General features: G+C 47.0%; 1 protein-coding gene across 22 annotated transcripts in view; it reads right to left on the bottom strand.

Annotated features, from left to right (window-relative positions):
* HERC3 (HECT and RLD domain containing E3 ubiquitin protein ligase 3) overlaps nucleotides 1–17,724 on the bottom strand; it is a 181,203-nt gene that overhangs the window by 68,280 nt on the left and 95,199 nt on the right. For all 22 annotated transcript variants that reach the window (XR_014813393.1, XR_014813394.1, XR_014813395.1 and 19 more), the window contains 4 exons: nucleotides 6,606–6,765; nucleotides 2,715–2,791; nucleotides 1,517–1,738; nucleotides 227–318 (listed from right to left, as the gene is read on the bottom strand). Coding sequence is in view for 17 of the 22 variants with exons in the window: in XM_084973455.1 (XP_084829581.1) it covers nucleotides 227–318; nucleotides 1,517–1,738; nucleotides 2,715–2,791; nucleotides 6,606–6,765 (551 nt within the window). In the remaining 5 variants the exon portion in view is untranslated. The remainder of the gene's footprint in view (nucleotides 1–226; nucleotides 319–1,516; nucleotides 1,739–2,714; nucleotides 2,792–6,605; nucleotides 6,766–17,724) is intronic.

Consider the following 17,724-nt stretch of genomic DNA (forward strand, 5'->3'; position numbering starts at 1 on the left):
CTCGGATCCCGAGTTGCAGTGGCTGTGGCAGAGGCTGGCTGCTGCAGCTCTGATTTGATCCCTAACCTGGGAACCTCCATATGCCAAGGGTGTGGCCCTAAAATAGCAAAAATAAATTAATTAAAATTAAACTTAAATAAATAAATAAAAGACGCTCTCAAAAATAACTGAGCAATGATAATCACCCAGCCCCAGAGCACAACCCAGAACAGTCCGAGTCCCTTACTTTTGTGAGAACGGCTGTATGTTCTTCTCCACAGCTGATATAGACGACTTTTTGTGCTCGGAGGAGCTTCACATGGCAGGGAGACTCTCGGTCTGGAATGAGAGTAATATCAGAATCTCACTACCATTTGCCTGTGAGATGAAACATACGCAGCTGCGTCTGCCCGAGTTCGGGGCCCCCTGGATTCCTGACTCATGTTTGCAGCTCCTTGCCTGAACCTCCACGTGGGTGTCTCACAGGCAACTCATTTTTAATATATTTAAAGGCTAACTTATGGGTTCCCCAAACTCCCCAACTCTGCCCCCCCCCCAGTTTTCCTCCTTTCATAAATCCAACGTCATCTTTCCAGCTGTTCCTCTCTTTATTTCAAACTACGCATCCAACAACGAGCAAAACCAATCGGCCCCACCTTCAAAATGTATTTAAAATCCATCTTTATTCCCACTGCCCCCAAACTGGCCTTCGGGCTTCCGCTGGGACCCACTGCAGCCCAAGTCCGATCAGTTCACGCCTCGCCTCAACACCCTCGGGGTCCGCCCCTCTCCCTGAGAGAAGCCCGAATCCTTGCCCCTCCGGGGCCCCTCAGAACGGGGCCTCCCGACCTCTCTGAGTCCAGCTCTGCTACGCGCCCCCTGCTCATCCCACCGCTGAGCACCCCATGCACCCTCCCGCGTCAGAGCCTCGGCCCGCCCTGTTCCCTTTGACCAGAACCTTCTTCACCCGGCTTATCTACACATCTCCTCTCCTACCTGACGTCCCACAGGGCTCAGCTCGAACATCTTCTCACCTCACGAGAAACAGGAACCTTTCCCCTTAAATCCCCTGGCGTTCGGTATCCTTACCGCTTGGTTGGTTGCTTCTGCCCACGAGCATGCAAACTCCTCTTAGCCAAGCGTGCTGTCTGTCTGGGTCCCTGCTGTGCCCTGTGTGCCCAACACGGGGCCAGCGCACAGAAGACCTTCTAGAAGCTCAGAGTCGGAGTTCCCGTCGTGGCTCAGTGTTTAACGAATCCGACTGGGAACCATGAGGTTGCGGGTTCGATCCCTGGCCTTGTTCAGTGGATTAGCATCCGGCGTTGCCATGAGCTGTGGTGTAGATCGCAGATGCGGCTCGGATCCTGTGCTGCTGTGGCTGTGGTGTAGGCCAGCAGCTGTAGCTCTGATTCAACCCCTAGCCTGGGAACCTCCATATGCTGCGGGAGTGGCCCTAGAAAAGGCAAAAAGACAAAAAAAAAAAAGAAAGAAAAAGAAAGAAGCCCAGAGTTAATCAATGAAGCCAAAAGTTACGTACCTTCCTCGTCACTGAGCCCCAGCTGCCCTGCGTTATTCATCCCCCAGCCAAAAACGGCTCCTGAGAGAGACAGGGCAAAGCTGTGGGCCCCTCCTGCAGCCACCTGCGCCAGCGGGATGCCCTCCAGGGACCTCACTCTCTGCGGGCTGGCTTGGGAGGGGAACTCCTTCCCCAGGCCCAGCTGCCCGTGGCTGTTCTTGCCCCATGTGAAGAACTGACCATCTGAAATAAGAAGAGGACAACGGGTATGACCAAAAATGACACAAGTTCCAGCCACAAAAATAATCTCGTCAGAACAATACAGCTGCCCAGGAGGCTGGTTTGTTAGTTGCCCCCCACGCCCCCACACCAGCCCACACAAGAGCAAGGGAACAGACCCACTGCATGCTCTTAAGAGTCCCAAACTCCCACTTGCCATGACATCAGAGAGAGAAACTGAGTCTCAGTACCCCTCCAAGGCTATTAACATTTATGCAAAGACAAAATTAAATGTTGCAGCCAGTTCAGATTTCAACAGGCCAATTGCCAGGCTTGGATCCACTAAGCCAGATGAACTAGTTCTGACCACACTGGGACCATCAGAGACCCAGAACTTCATGGGGTCCGGCTACGACCCGCCCTACAGCACAGAGAATCAAGCAGGACATGTTAGTGCTGGAGTTCTCGTTGTGGCTCAGAGGCAATGAATCCCGACGAATGTCCACAAGGACGTGGGTTCGATCCCTGGCTAAGGATCCAGCATTGCCGTGAGTTGTGCTGCAGGTTGCAGATGAGGCTCGGATGCAGTATCGTCATGGCTACAGCTCCGATTCGACCCTTAGCTTGGGAACCTCCATATGCCATTTTTCTAACTCCTTGTTTTTTATGTATTTGGAAGCTGCATGGTGGAATGTAACGCAAGAGTGAGCTGAAGCTAAGAAAAACCAATCTTCTGCTCAAGAACACTGCAGCGCAGTCCTGCCTCCTGCTCACCCGCCCCCGAGAAAGAAATGGAGCAGCAATGATGATCCCTGCCTCAGCCACACACTGAGCAAAGTATGCGCTACCGAAAGCTGCCTGAGAACTGCCACTGTCTCACAGGAAGGCACAGACCCCAACTAGCTAGTTAACAGTATCTAGTTAGAGAACAGCACACAAAAATGCAAAGAGGAGTGGTGCCCGAATGACTGTAACATTAGCATATATTTTGTTACATTACCAGCTGCAAGAGCCAAGCAATGCCAGTTGCCACAGGAAACTTGTAATATTGTCTGCTGGTTCAGCTTCTGTATTAACCTAAAACAGAAAAGGCTTTCCTCTTAAGAAGGGCATTCACAACTAAACAAAACACCTCTAATAAATGACATCTTTGGCAGAAGACTTTTTAAAATCAGATATATAACCTTATATATTTCTTTTTCGTCTTTTTAGGGCCGCACCCGCGGCATATGGAGGTTCCCAGGCTAGGGGTCGAATCAGAGCTGTAGCCGCCAGCCTACACCACCGCCACGGCAACACGGGATCCGAGCTGCGTCTGCGACCCGCACCACAGCTCACGGCAACACCAGATCCTTAACCCACTGAGCAAGGCCAGGGGTCGAACCCACAACCTCATGGTTCCTAGTCGGATTCATTTCCGCTGTGCCATGACTGGAACTCCCTAATCTTATACATTTCTACTATGTCTTTCACTAACCTCCTGCCTCTGAGGTAGTTAGTATTTAAAAAAAAAAAAAAAGAAAAACTGCAGGAGTTTCCATCGTGGCTTAGTAGTAATGAACCCAACATGAATCCATGAGGTTGTGGGTTTGATCCCTGGCTGCACTCTGTGAGTTAAGGATCCCACGCTGCATTGAGCTCTGGTGTAGGTCACAGATGCAGCTCGGATCCCACATTGCTGTGGCTGTGGCTGCGGGGTAGGCTGCAGCTCCAATTAGACCCCTAGCCTGGGAACCTCCATATGCCACAGCTGCGGCCCTAAAAGGAAATAAATAGATATCGCCCTTAAACCCATTACCACAACCTTCTGCTACTTTCCGCCCGGTCATCTCCAATTCAAGGACAAAAGGAATAAGCTACAGAGGAGAGACTGCAAAGAACACGGTGTCTCGTGGCTTTCCAACGCGGGCAATGCCACGATGCAGCAAGCCCACTTCTGGGTATTTATCCAAAAGAACTGAAAGCAGGGTCCCAAAGAGCCATCTGCACACCCACATTCATAGCGACATCATTCACAATGGCCAACAGGTGGCAGCAACCCAAGTGTCCCTCCACTGGTGACTAGAAAAACCGAACGTGGTGCCTGCATCTGAAGGATGTGTGCGGTGGGGTATCCACCCCCTTCAAGAGCAGAAATCCTGACATATGCTACAGCAGGGATGAACCCTGGACATTATGCCAAGTGGAATAAGCCAACAACAAAAAGACAAAGACCCTATGATTCCATATATGTGAGATTATCTAAGCTCGTCGAGGTCATACAACTTGAAAAGTCTAATGGTGTTTGCCAGCGGCTGGGAGAGAGAAATGGGGGCCCATCTTTAATGAATATGTAAGTTAAATTTCTGCAAGATAAAAAAGTTCTAGAGATGGGTGACACAACAGTGTAAGTATATTTAACACTGCTGAACTGTACATTTAAAAACAGTTAAGATGGTAAATTTTATGGGGGCTTTTTCTTTTTTTTATTACTATTATTATTTTTTTTAGGGCTACACCCGAGGCATATGGACATTCCCAGGTTAGAGGCTCAATCAGAGCTGTAGCCACTGGCCTACACCACAGCCACAGCAACACCAGATCCAAGCCATATCTGTGACCTACACCACAGCTCACGGCAACACCAGATCCTTAATCCACTGAGTGAGGCCAGAGGTCGAACCTGCGTCCTCATGGATAGGAGTCAGATTCGTTTCTGCTGAGCCATGATGGGAACTCCTGTTATGTTTATTTTTAAAAATTAGGAAGGGCACACTCACTGCCTCCAAAACTCTGATTCCCTGGGATGGTAAAGAGGTAGATTGTTACGATAACTTTTAAATCCCACTCCTGCGAGATTTCACTCAGGTGAAAAACAGAGATAAGAACAGTACCTATGCACAGGAGGTGGTGAGAAGTAAATGAAAAAAAAAGCATGCGTGGCACTTCCTGGAGCTGGACAGCCTGGGGCTGTCTCCTGCTCCCTATTTGAACAATTCACAAGGGAGTTCCCGTGGTGGCTTGGTGGTTAACAAACCCCGACTATTGTCCATGAAGATTCGGATTCGATCCCTGGCCTTGCTTGGTGGGTTAAGGATCCGGTGCTGCTGTGGCTGTAGGGTAGGCCTGCAGCTACAGCTCTAATTCGACTCCTAGCCTGGGAAATTCCATATGCTGCAGGAGCGGCCCTAAAAAAGAAAAAAAAAATTCACGAGCTGCTCTGTTCCTCTTTATTAAGTGTATGCAGGGGAAGAAAGGAGTCAGGCGGGCCGGCTCTTGGAAGAGGGGCACTTTAGAAGACAGACATCCAACGGGGGGGGGGGGGGGGGTTATTCAGAGTGATGGGTGCACGTGGCTTTTGCGAAGGGCTTATTTTCTCAGATATAAAAAAGTTTATAAAACAGTCACATATGCATTTAATACCAAATGGAACCCGACAATTTTTTATTGAGATAACTGCAGAGTCGCATACTGTTGTAAGAAATAATACAGAGCTCCCTTGTACACTTGGGCCAGCTGCCCCCAGTCGTGGCGTTCTGCAAAACTACAGCATAATATCCTAACAAGGATGCCGACACTGATACAACCTACCGATGGTGTACTTCCCCAGTCTCACGCGGATTCATCTGCATGTATAGTCTTTCTACCACGTGTGCAGCGTCACGTATCCACCTGAGTCAAGATCCTCAGCAACGGAGCCACAGCGGCCAGATTCCGGGCGCTCTACTCCGACAACCTGCCCTCCCTCCCCGCCCCGGAGCCCCTGGCAACCACCAACCCACCCTTCATATCTGAAAGGCTGTCGCTTCCAGAACGTTATATAAATGGAACCATACAGTAGACAGACAGCCTTTGGGGACTGGCTTCTTTTTTTTTTTTTTTTTTTTTGGTCTTTTTGCCTTTTCTAGGGCAGCTCCCACGACATGTGAAGGTTCCCAGGCTAGGGGTCGAATCGGAGCTGTAGCCACTGGCCTACACCACAGCCACAGCAGCACAGGATCCGAGCCGCGTCCGCAACCTACACCACAGCTCACGGCAACACCGGATCCTTAACCCGTTGAGCGAGGCCAGGGATCAAACCTGCAACCTCATGGTTCTTAGATTCATTAACCACTGCGCCACAACAGGCACTCCGGGGACTGGCTTCTTTTTCACTCTGAGGAATGCCCTGGACTTTTGTCCAGACTGCTGCACAGATCAACAGCGGGTAGAACCCACGGTGGTTTTCGATCAGAAAAGGTAACAATGCCTTGGGGACCAATGTTTCTGACCCCGGGAGAGCAACAGCCCTTTCTCCTGGCCAGTTTCCCACTCAAACTCCCCCCCAGTTCTCCCTCTGTCAGTGGCCGTCACCCTTGTCACAACCTTCCCAATCACAGATGCCACCTCCAAAAAATCCCTGAGAGTACCTTCAACATTGTAGACATTTTCTTCGTGGCGAAGCAGCTGTTAGATACTCAGCCAAATCATTTAAGAATTAGAATGAGTACTTTTTGTGTGAAAGAACTCCTGTATATTTGGTATATTAGCTGTTGGTAATCTGGCCTATTATTAGAGTAACAGGTCAGCCTTATGATTTAGGCTTGCGATTTTAAATTAAAGCTTAAGACGTTCACCACGTGAAAAGACGTTTTGTTTTGTTTTTTTCCAAATGTTCATTGCGTTCCAAGAACTCTGCGAGCAACACGGCGACTCGAATGAATAAAGTACAGTTTCTGAATAACTCACCTTTTTTTAACTGGAGAGGGACATTTTGATAAATAACTCCAATATTTCTGACAAGTGTTCTAAAGCAGAAGGCACGGCACTGACACAAAGGAAGCCGCGATGAAAAGGAGAAAGCAGCACCAGAAACGAGGGGCTGAACAGAGAAACTCGCAGAAATACTATCCGGAGCAAGTGGCATCCTCACCTGGGCACCGCCACCGACTCCTCGGTCGTCATGAGTCCCAGCTGACCATCGCTGCCTGCACCCCAAGAAAACAGCTGGCCCCGGTCACTGAGGGCCAGGCTGTGGGACTCGCCACACGCCACATGGACAATGTGCTCATCTGCCAATGCTCCAATTTGCTCTGGAAAAAAGAAAAACAAACCCAAGGAGGAAAAGGTAAATTCCCGCAACAGGAGTTACACGAAATCCGCTTCCCAGGCAGTCTTGTTTTGCAAAGGGAACCACTACGTCTGGATATTTACAGAGATCATAAATGGTGCATGGTTCTCGAAGCTGTCAACTTAGACCCCAGCCATATGGGGGTGCACACGTCCCAGGCGGCCCTGCGGGTGCCCAGTGCTTCTCTCCGAGGAGGAGCTGAAGGTTTTTACTAGTTGCAGACGTGGACCCAGACAGGCCCGCGTGTGAGCGGGAATGAGGCCTGCTACGAAAAGCAGTGGGACTGAGTGAAATGCCACGTGGGAATAACGAGACCCCCTCATGCTGCAGTCTTCTTCCCAATCCACCTTCCTCCCTCAGTTTCAGGATTCAGTCTACACACACACACACACACACACACACACACACACACACACACACAGAGCCAGGGCACAGAAGGATTTCTCTGAGAAAACGGCCCCAAAGAAAGAAAAGACCCACAGCAATGGACATTTGCGGGTCCCCCAATAAAATGCCCAGCTTCCTGCCCACACATAGCTCCGCTCACAGTTCCGCCCCCACTCTTGAAATACAGAAGGTCACTCAAGGATCGACATATATCTGAGGAAACTTTAACATAGACGTTAAAGAGCAAAACAAACAGAAGGAAACGAACTCTGAAAAAAAAAAAAAAAAAAGATCACACAGGGAACAGAAGAAAAATGTAAAGTTACCAGAGGAATAATATTCAGAAAACATTCAGAAAACAAAATTATCTTGGCAAATCAAAATATGGCAGCATAAATTTAAAGGAAAAAAGCTTCAAAAGCAGGATAGGAAATAAGAATTGAAATTTTCTAAGAAATTGCAAAGACAAAGAACAGAACAAAAAAAAAAAAAGAAAGAAAAGAAAGGAGAGGATTCTTCCAGGAGGTCCAACAACAGAAGAATAAGAACTCCAAAAAGAATGGAAAAAATGCAAAAGTAGAAAATTAAGAAGAAAAACAAGAAAATTGCTCATAAGTGAAAGACATGTTGAAAGAATCTATTAAAATCTCAGCATAATGACTGATTAAAAACCCACTTCAGAGCACTTACACTTGAAATTTCAGAACACCAAAAAAGATTCTCAAAGTCTCTGGAAAGGAAAACAGTTTTTATACAACAGAGCAGGGATCAGAACAGCATCGCATTTCCCAGGAGCAACACTGAAAATCAGAAGACGATGGAGCACTGCGTTCACAGTTCGGGAGGAAAATGACTCCCAACAGAGAATTCCTTACCGAGCCAACCAGGAACCACATGAGAGGGAGGACAGAGGACAATTTTCAAGGATGGAAGGCTCTAGAAATATTTCACCTCCCAGGCTGCCCCTCTCAGTTTAAGGTACCTAATATGCCTCCAAAACAAAGCAAGATTCAGGATCCAGGAAAGAGGAATTTCGCATGGGGAACAGGTGAAGAGTATTTCCTGGACAGCGATGAGCCAAAGCGGGAGGGATGTCTCCCAGGGGAAAAATGGAATCCCATCTCATCAGGTCAGGAGTTTTACGCTTTTTCAGACACTAGAGATTACTATGCAAACGAAAAAACAGTAATTATTCACTCCAGGAAACGCTAAATGGCTTTACAGGAAGTTAAGAGCAATCATGGCACATAAAGTCCTAATAACCAAATCAGTATAATTTACACAGTTAAAATTTTAATTGTCAACTGATTTTAAAAAATCAACTATTTGGGGAAAGATAAGCGGAGGGGGGGGAGAGTGAGTGGAAAATATGAAGGGCCTGCTACCTTTCCCCAGTGGGACGCCTCCAGATTATGTCCAATATTGAAAAGAAATCAAGAAGCAGAATTACAAGCATCTTGTTTATAAATATAAACACCAAGAGAAGACGCTGAAAGAGTGCAAAAGCGAGGGCCTCTGCAGGTGAAAGTCAAGCATGGGGTCAGGGGCGGCAACTCCCTGGCTGCTGTCTGACCTAAACAGAGTCTGTATAAACATCCCTCGAGGAGTTTCCACTGTGGCTCAGAGGGTTAAGGATCCTGGCCTCGCTTAGTGGGTTAAGGATCCAGTGCTGCCATGAGCTCGGATCTGGCGTGGCCGTAGCTGTGGTGTAGACTGGCAGCTCCAGCTCTGAGTGGACTCTAGCCAGGGCCCTTCCATAAGTGGCAGGTGCGACATGAAAAAGAAAAAAGAAAAAAAAAAAAAAACTACTGGAAAACAAAAAAAAGTGTGTTTCTAAAATGAAGCCGCTGAAAACATGTTCAAGTCGGCGCCCATCTCCTGAAGGCTGCTGTTACTCCTCCATTCCCACACCCACCGCCTTTCACCTCCACTCACCATCCCACCCCAGCGCCCCACCCAGCCTTGCCCACCCCCCCCCCAAAGTAACAGTCCTGCCTCCACGCTGAAAAAACGAAGAAATTCCTACCCAAGTGGCTCAAGTGCATCAGATTCGTATTCCTTTGACCAAAATATCCACCTCGCACACCCTTTTAGGACTTGGGCAGCTTTTATGTTCTTCTGGGTCTAGGGGCCCAGGCTGGTACCTCAGCCAGCACTGAGACCTGTCCCCCAACTCCTGACCTCCGACGGAGGGCAGGACACAGCCTTACGCGACAGTAGGAAGTTTCTCCAAGGCCTGACGGGACACTTGGCTCAAAATCCGTCGATGGATCCTGCTTGACGTGGTTTACCGCAGCGGAGTGGTGTCCAAGCGGCAAGTCTAGATTCCAGTTACCATTTACCGCCTGTCGGGTCCGGCTCTGGGTAAACCAATTCCTGCCCCATCACGTGCCAGCCACCAGATAGACATGGAACCACGCTGACACCACGACCCACCTTGCGGCCCCAAAACAAGAGGTACCATTTAGCGATGCAAAGATTTGCGGAGAATTAAACCAGGGCTTGTCACGAATCCAGCTTCCTCTATGTCTTCTGGCCAGAAAACCAAGCTCCTCCCATTCACACCAGGGATGTGCTGAAGTGAAAACGGAATCCCTCTTTAAGAATCTACTCCCCAGCTCGACTGGGAGTGCTTCCTGCACACCTGGCACTGAGCACCCCCCTGCCCCCGCCGGGAACACCCAGGCTGCAGGGCACATGTGCCCGCACCATCTCTTCGGATTCATTCTGTCAAGACTCGACGCTATATTTTGCAGATCTTGACAGAACCTCAACCCACGTGTTAAAATAGTAAAACACACTGAGGAAACATTTGGCGTGTTCTGAGGGTAAAAGCATCTTTTCTCTCTGATCCTCTCATAGCAACTCCTTAAGGTCTTTCGGCGTCTTCAGCAACGTTATCAGCTCTGAATGAGCCAAGGGCAGAGGGCAGAGAAGTGGCAAACGCAGGATGGTGCCCGGAGCAGGTCCAAGTGCACCGACACTGTCAGGAGCACTGCGACGTGGCTTTGAGCCCATCATCTTTTTTTAATGTCTTTTCAAGTCAATAGGAAACTAGGCAGCAAAGCATCTCAGGGAGGTAACAGAGAAGGATGATAGGAGCCGGAGGGCAGAGGGATGCGCCTGGGGTGACCTCCAATCCTGGCGACGGCTCAACAGTAAGTCCCAGCTGAGAAAAAGTCTGTTCTGTGACCGAGGTTCACAGCTACTGAGTGCTGGTGCCAGGACTGGAGCCCAGGTCTTTCCGATTTCAAAGCCCATGACACCCACACGTCTGTCTCGTCTCTCCTCGTGAAAAAAGGATGAGGTGGATTTTAAATCCGTGAAAGCGAACGATGATGTGAAGAGTCTGGCCATGGATTAACAGGAACCGGTCTCTTTCCGCTCACTGTCTGTTCCAGTAAAAACTATATCCCAGTTTGCAGGGAACAACATGAGCAGCCGGGTGGCAAGTACACAGAACATACAAAATTCATGGTCAATATTTGGTAATAAATTCTTAAGGAAACTAAACTAAAATAAAATCAATGTCAGCAGTGAGTGTGGCAAAAGGGATTCAACCTGCATCCTCAGATGTCTCCTTTCTGAGTTGCCCCCAAATGTCCCCCCAAACAGTACATTTAACATAAGAAAGCAGAAGGCTCTGCACGGCCGTTCTGTGGATCCCAAGCCCCGAGAGTCACCCCAACTCTTTCATTTCCCACCGAACACTCACTCTAGCTCCCGTCCTGCCTCCTGCGGCCCCACCTGCTCCCCCCGGGGAAGTCTTTCTCCAAAGGACCACCAACCTCGGCTGAGGGCTGCGGCGGACTTCTGCTCCGGGTTTGGGGGGAAGGAGATAAACCTCATCTCAGCCAACCTCCCAAGACAGAACGCCGCCCGGGTCCCCCTGCAGACCCCAACAAAGAGAATTTCCTCGTGCCCGACGCGCTTCCTGGGGTCCCCCGGGCTCCCGCAATACAGCCAGACTCTCCCTCATTTTCTTGGCGTCTGTGAAAGGTCCTTGGTCTAAACCATAGTCCAAGCTACTTTCTTATTTCCAGGTAGACATTTCGGAGGACCTGGGACCTCAACTCTAGAACCCAACTCACTTTAAAGTGACTGCCCCTCCCCTGACACAGTCACTTCCGTACAAGGAATTCTACCGTGTTCCTCAGCCAAAGCACCCCAATCGGAGTCAGTGTTTGCTTTGTTTTTAATTTTAATGATCAAAGAGTAAAACTGATGAGCTTTTTTAGTGCACAACTCTGAGTTTAAGCACACGTAACCAGGGCCAAAAGTCAAGACATGAACAGTTCCATCACCCCCCAAAAAGCCCCTCGTACCATTCCTTAGCCACTGACCCAACTCCTGGTGGCCACTGATCTGCTTTCTATCACGGTGGTTTTATATTTTCAATACCGTCACACTGATGGAGTCATAGAGTATTTGACCTTTGGAAACTGGATTCTTTCGCCCCATCTAACACCTCTGAGATTCACCCAGGTTGTCACATGCACCAAGAGTGTGTTCCTTCTCGTTAGGGAACAGGATTCCGCTGTGCTGTGGATGTATCACAAAGCACTGAGTCCAGTTCTAAGCGATTATAAATACAGATGCAATAAACACTCATACACAGGTTTCTGTGTGAAAATAAGTTTTCGTTTCTCTGAAGTAAATACCCCGAAGTGGGTATTTTAACCTTCCTATACCATTGGGTTATTTTTTAAACTCTAATATAATATCTGCATTCACTGTGTGATTTAACCATATTTAATGGAAGTATTGATATGTTTGGACGTATGCCCTTTGATGGTTTGCTTTCTATTTCTTCCCTGCTTTTCATTGCTTGCTTTCCTCATCCCCGCCTTCTTTTACATTAAACATGTCCGAGCATTCCATTTTAGTTGTGTTTTTTATATCTTGGTATATTTGACTGCTCTAGAGAGTACAGTATAAACAGCTTTTCAAAGCCAACTGAGAATCAAGAGTTTATCATTTCAAGTGGAATGTAGAAACTTTATGACCATACAGGTCCCTTTACTTCTCTCCCATACATATATAATAACACTACATATAATAACATATATATATTATATAATATATACATATATAGTCATCTTAACTACTGCATCCACATAGATTGAAGACTCTATCACAATGTTATAGTTTTTGCTTTCGATCGTCAAAAAATTTTAAAGCACCCGAGGAATTCCCGTCGTGGCGCAGTGGTGAATGAATTCAACTAGGAACTGCGAGGTTGCGGGTTCGATCCCTGGCCTTGCTCAGTGGGTTGAGGATCCGGCGTTGCCGTGAGCTGTGCTGCAGGTCGCAGACGCGGCTCGGATCCCTCGTTGCTGTGGCTCTGGCGTAGGCCGGTGGCTACAGCTCCGATTAGACCCCTAGCCTGGGAACCTCCATATGCCGCGAGTGCAGCCCAAGAAAAGGCAAAAAGACAAAATAAATAAATAAAGCCCTTGAGGAGAGACTGGTCTGTTATATTTACCCAGGTATCTGCTACTTGTTGCTCTGCCTTCATTACTGATGTTCCAATATTCTCTCCCGGATTCTTTCTGGTATCGTCTCCCTTCTGTCCAAGGAACTTTCCTGTTTAGTACAGGTCTGCCGGCTGTGAATTTTTTGCCTTTTCCTTCATCTCAAAGTGACTTCATTCCACCTTCATTCATGAAGGCTTTTTTTTGTTTGTTTGTTTGTTAGTTTGCTATAAACAGAATTCTGGGTTGACTTCCTCCAGCACTTTAAAAACACCGTGCCACTTACAGCCTACAGAGACCTTTGAATCATTGTTTCTCTGTAGGTAATATGATGTTTTTCTTTGGCGACATTCAAGTATTTTCTTTGCCTCTGGTTTTCAGAAATGTGATTATGACCTAGCTCAGTGTAGATTTCTTTGAATTTGTCTTGCTTGGTTTACTGGAATTCTTGATCTGTATATTGACATTTCCTGCCAAATGTGGAAACTTTCCAGCCATTACCACATTCAGCACCACGTGCTTCCTCCTCTCCTGCTAGTCCTCCAATGACACGAGGTTAGACCTGTGGTTCTTGTCCTGTGAGTCCCCGAAATCCTGTTCATTTTTCGTCCCAATCTGTTTTTAAATATCTGTTATGCAGATTGCATAATTTCTCTTCATCTATTTTCAACTTCACGGATTCCCTCCTCTGTCATCTCCATTCTGTACTGAAACCATCCAGTGAGATTTTCATTTTGATTACTGTATTGGTTCTTGACATCATCTATTTATTTGCAAAGAATTTCAGTTTTCCATTTGTTTCACAGCAGTTTTGAGTCGGTTTGCTGGGACGTCCCCATAATAGGGACGTCCTTCTCAGACAGTCCCAACACCTCTGTCCTTCCAGCGTTGGCAACACTGTTTCTCCCCGTGCTAACGGAGATTTCCCTGGGTTTTTATATGCTGACCATGACTGTATCGTGAACATTTTGCATATGATCAGATTCTGGGTCTTGGGGTTCCTGCTGTGGCGCAGTGGGTTAAGGATCCAGTGTTGCTGCAGCTGTGGTGTAGGTCACAGCAGTGGCTCAGATTCCATCCCTGGCCTGGGAACTTCCACACACCACAGGTGTGGCCAAAAAAGAAAAAGATTCTGGGTCTCATTTTAATCCTTGCTGAACATCAGAAATTTTGTTTCATTTTTCAAAGCTTCTGCAGTGTTACTTGGATTTGTGTCCTGCATGCACCTCACAGTGGCCAGTGTGGAACCTGAGGGGTAGTCTATTTGTTGGTTAAATTCTCAGAGTCACTCACATGCTTTGCAGGGTCAGATCCACACATACAGCTCAGCTGAGCCCAAGAGTTCCGAGATGACTACAGAGTTGCTCTTCCAAGCTCCTGCTTCTCTGAGATCTCTCCCTTTTCAGCTCTCCAGCCTACATACTGTACTTCCACAGCTGAGCCTGCCTCTGGGCCAAACGGCAGGAGGACCAGAGGGGGAAAATGGTCAACTCATTGCCAGTTCAGTGGTACTCTGAATTCCTAGTCTTCTTTCCCAATCCACCTGCCATTATTTGCTTCTCGGAGTCCTCAAACAGCTGCTGCATGTATTCGGTCCAAGTTTTACGGGTGCATTCAGTAGGACAGACAGCAAGGAATGTGCTTACTCTGTCCTGCCTGCAACTGGAAACCCAGAGTCTGATTTTTAAAATAACATTATTTTTTTTCCTGCTATGGGTTTTTGTTTTTTTTTTGTTTTGTTTTTTTTTTTTTAGCAGAGAAAGTCCACAAACTCTTTGTTTCATTGGCTGAATTAAAAAAAAAAAAAAAAAAGGCAAAGGCACAGCTCTCTCACAAATGCTCTAACTACAATTGGGTTTAACCTTCCCACAGAATGTACAGTGAAGGGCTGGACTCCTGGTGGCGGGCAGCGTCTCTGAGCAGCTGATGCTTCATTTAAGTTACCTGAGCATATTAAACACTGATTTGCTGAACCCTATGTATGACACCCCAAGTTCACACAATAATGAAACTAAATCCTTTCAACTAAAAAAAAAAAAAATGAGAGAGAAAGATTAGCTACGATAGAGGTCAGAGGAGTGGATCTCAGTTCAGGGCCAGGTGACTTTAATGTTGGGTTTTAACGTACACATACAGAGCCTCAAAACACTTACCACGAAGAACGTCTGAGAATATTTTTTAAAGCCCTAAATCTAAATTTACTATGGATGCTTTTAGATGCAACAAGCCCAATTCAATGAAAACAGAAGAGGCCTGTCACAGGCACAGGGAGGAGAGAAGGCGGTGTGTTTCTGAGTTATCAGCATTTCACTATCAGAGTAAGATCAGCGACAATGACTCAGTTATTTTCAGGAGCTCAAAACTGCCAACCATGGCGCCACCCAACACTTTCAACGGATTTTAAGAGAGAAGGACTGTAAACCTGCAAACTACCCGACAGCTCAGGTAGAGGGAATCCTACAAGCAGAAGGGACCACGGCAGGGGTGATCCAGAGTGTATCTAACTCCGAATCGTTAAATTCCTAAACCTTCTAGGTGATCACTCAAAACCCTCCCAAGAGGAGTTGCAGTCTTAATCCCCAGCACCAAATTCCAACGGTCTCTCAAAGGTCGGTGCACAGGTTACCGCGAACGCTTTCTGCCTCCCAGGTCTTGTTTTCCGCACAAGGACAGCACCAGAGCACCTGCTCGGGTACATACAGGAGCTACAGTGCCGGCTCCAGGAAGCCGGCCTCATCTTAAGAAATGCTAAGGAAAACCAGTTGAACATACAGTCTTTCGCATCCAAATAAAAAGGTCAGGCTTGAAGATGTCTCAAACGACTGCCAAAGAAAGCACACATGATGGTGCTACGATTCCTATTTAAGGGGGGGACCAACGGGTCGTTTCAACATCACCGGAGAAGCTCAAGGGTACTCCAGGCAGCATCCGCCTTTATGTGGAAATGGAGACACTAAAACATTTTCAAGAGATGCCTGCATCAGAGAAGTGACAAAACCATGACAGATCCATTTAGAAAATAAATTAACCTGTGCTAGATCCACTGATATCACGAGAACACTGTTAAGAAAACCCAGCCCCTCCCCGCCTTTCTTTATTACCCGAGGCTTCCTCTTATCCGTGTCATCAGTCACGACCTTCATTTCCAGCTCTTCTCCCCCTTCTAGAAGATAAGAGGTGGGGCTGAAAATGCCAAGCTTCCAATCCTGACTGGGTCTTTCTAGGGACCAGCCCCCACCCAGGAGCCCACCCGGAGTCACCTCCTTAGAAGAAAAGACGTTCCTACCACTTGGCAATCGACAAGGGTTTCAGGAGCCCCACGCAAAGGAACAGATGGCACAGGCAAAGGGGTGTGTGTGTGTGTGTGTGTGTGTGTGTGTGCGCGCGTGCAATTATCTCACATTCATTCTCATCCAGAATTAAAATCCACCCTCCCAATTTCCACCACATACTATGCTTAACACTAGCACTATTCTACCTCCTCAGAGCTCAAACTTTTAACTTTGGCCTCCTTGGAAGGCAGCCAAAATCCACGGACTGACCCAAAAGAGAATAAAAAGCCCTCTATACAAAGTCACCAAATACACTGAGAAGCTGACATGTTTTAACTGCGCACTCACAATAGAATACTTTCCACTCCGCTTCTTTTCAAAGAGGCTATGTTAAAAGTCTCTTATTTTTTACTTACCATGTAAACTGTAGGAAATGTAAAAATAGTCTTTGAGTCCATCAAAAATTATAGAGAGAAGTGGATGAGCTTTTAGAAAAAAAATGAAGGACCAGAAAATTGAAATTATCAAACAAATCCAAAAAAGTAAACAGGAGCTACCTAATGTCAGTATACTACTCATCAGTACAAGGCAGGCGTTTTGACGATATTCCAAAAGGCTTGGATTCTGCATGTTCTTTGATACAATGCTGAATTTCTAAAGACACAGCCTAAGGAAATGTCACACACTGCATTGCTATTAACAAATAAATTGGGAAATGTCACACACTGCATTGCTATTAACAAATAAATTGGGATGATACACTACCAATGGAAACGTGCAGTCATTAAAAAGACTGACACACATCAGTGGGAACACCTTCACAGAGAAATATTCATGAAATATTAAATGGAAAAAAAATTACAAAGAAATATTATGATGTGACGCAATTTGCAAATTACACTGATGTTTCAAAAATTCTAGAAGGATATATTTCTAAGTGATAACAATGTTTTTTGTTTAGAGTGGCAGAATTAAAAAGTAAAACACTCTTACTTGTTTTTTTTGCTTATGAGTATTTAAACTATGAGCAACACACATGTATTACTTTTGTAACGTGGAAATTTTTTTTTTTTTTTGTCTTTTTAGGGCCGCACCCACAGCATGTGGAAGCTCCCAGGCTAGGGGTCGAATCAGAGCTGCAGCTGCTGGTCTACACCACAGCCACAGCAAGGCCAGATTCTAGCCGCATCTGCAACCTACACCATGGCTCACGGCGACACTGGATCATTAACCCACTGAGCAAGGCCAGGGATCAAACCTGGGTCCTCTGGATGCTAGTCAGATTCATTAACTGCTGAGCCACAATGGGAACTCTGTGGAAAATTTTTAAGTTTTTTTTTTTTTTTTTTTTTTTTGTCTTTTTTGCTTTTTCTAGGGCCGCTCCCGCGGCATATGGAGGGTCCCAGGCTAGGGGTCCAATCGGAGCTGTAGCCACCGGCCAACACCAGAGCCACAGCAACGTGGGATCCGAGCCGCGTCTGCGACCCACACCACAGCTCACGGCAATGCCGGATCGTTAACCCACTGAGCAAGGGCAGGGACCGAACCCGCAACCTCATGGTTCCTAGTCGGATTCGTTAACCACTGCGCCACGACGGGAACTCCGGGTTTTTAAGCTTTTTTAAAGAGACTTCTTCCTCCCTCCCTCTCCTGTTCATGTTTTTCCAACAACACGCATCTTTTCCATTCAATGCGAGGCGGCGATGGGAGACCATTTCCAAGACTGCAGATTGTTTACTGACTATTTCAGACTATCCACTACCCTATAAACAATATCACGGTGCCATC

This window comes from Sus scrofa, chromosome 8 (assembly GCF_054392235.1).
Source record: "Sus scrofa isolate SSC_HxYL_T2T_F1_AM1 chromosome 8, Sscrofa_HxYL_maternal_Yorkshire_Landrace_v2.0, whole genome shotgun sequence".
In the NCBI taxonomy this organism is placed as follows: domain Eukaryota; kingdom Metazoa; phylum Chordata; class Mammalia; order Artiodactyla; family Suidae; genus Sus; species Sus scrofa.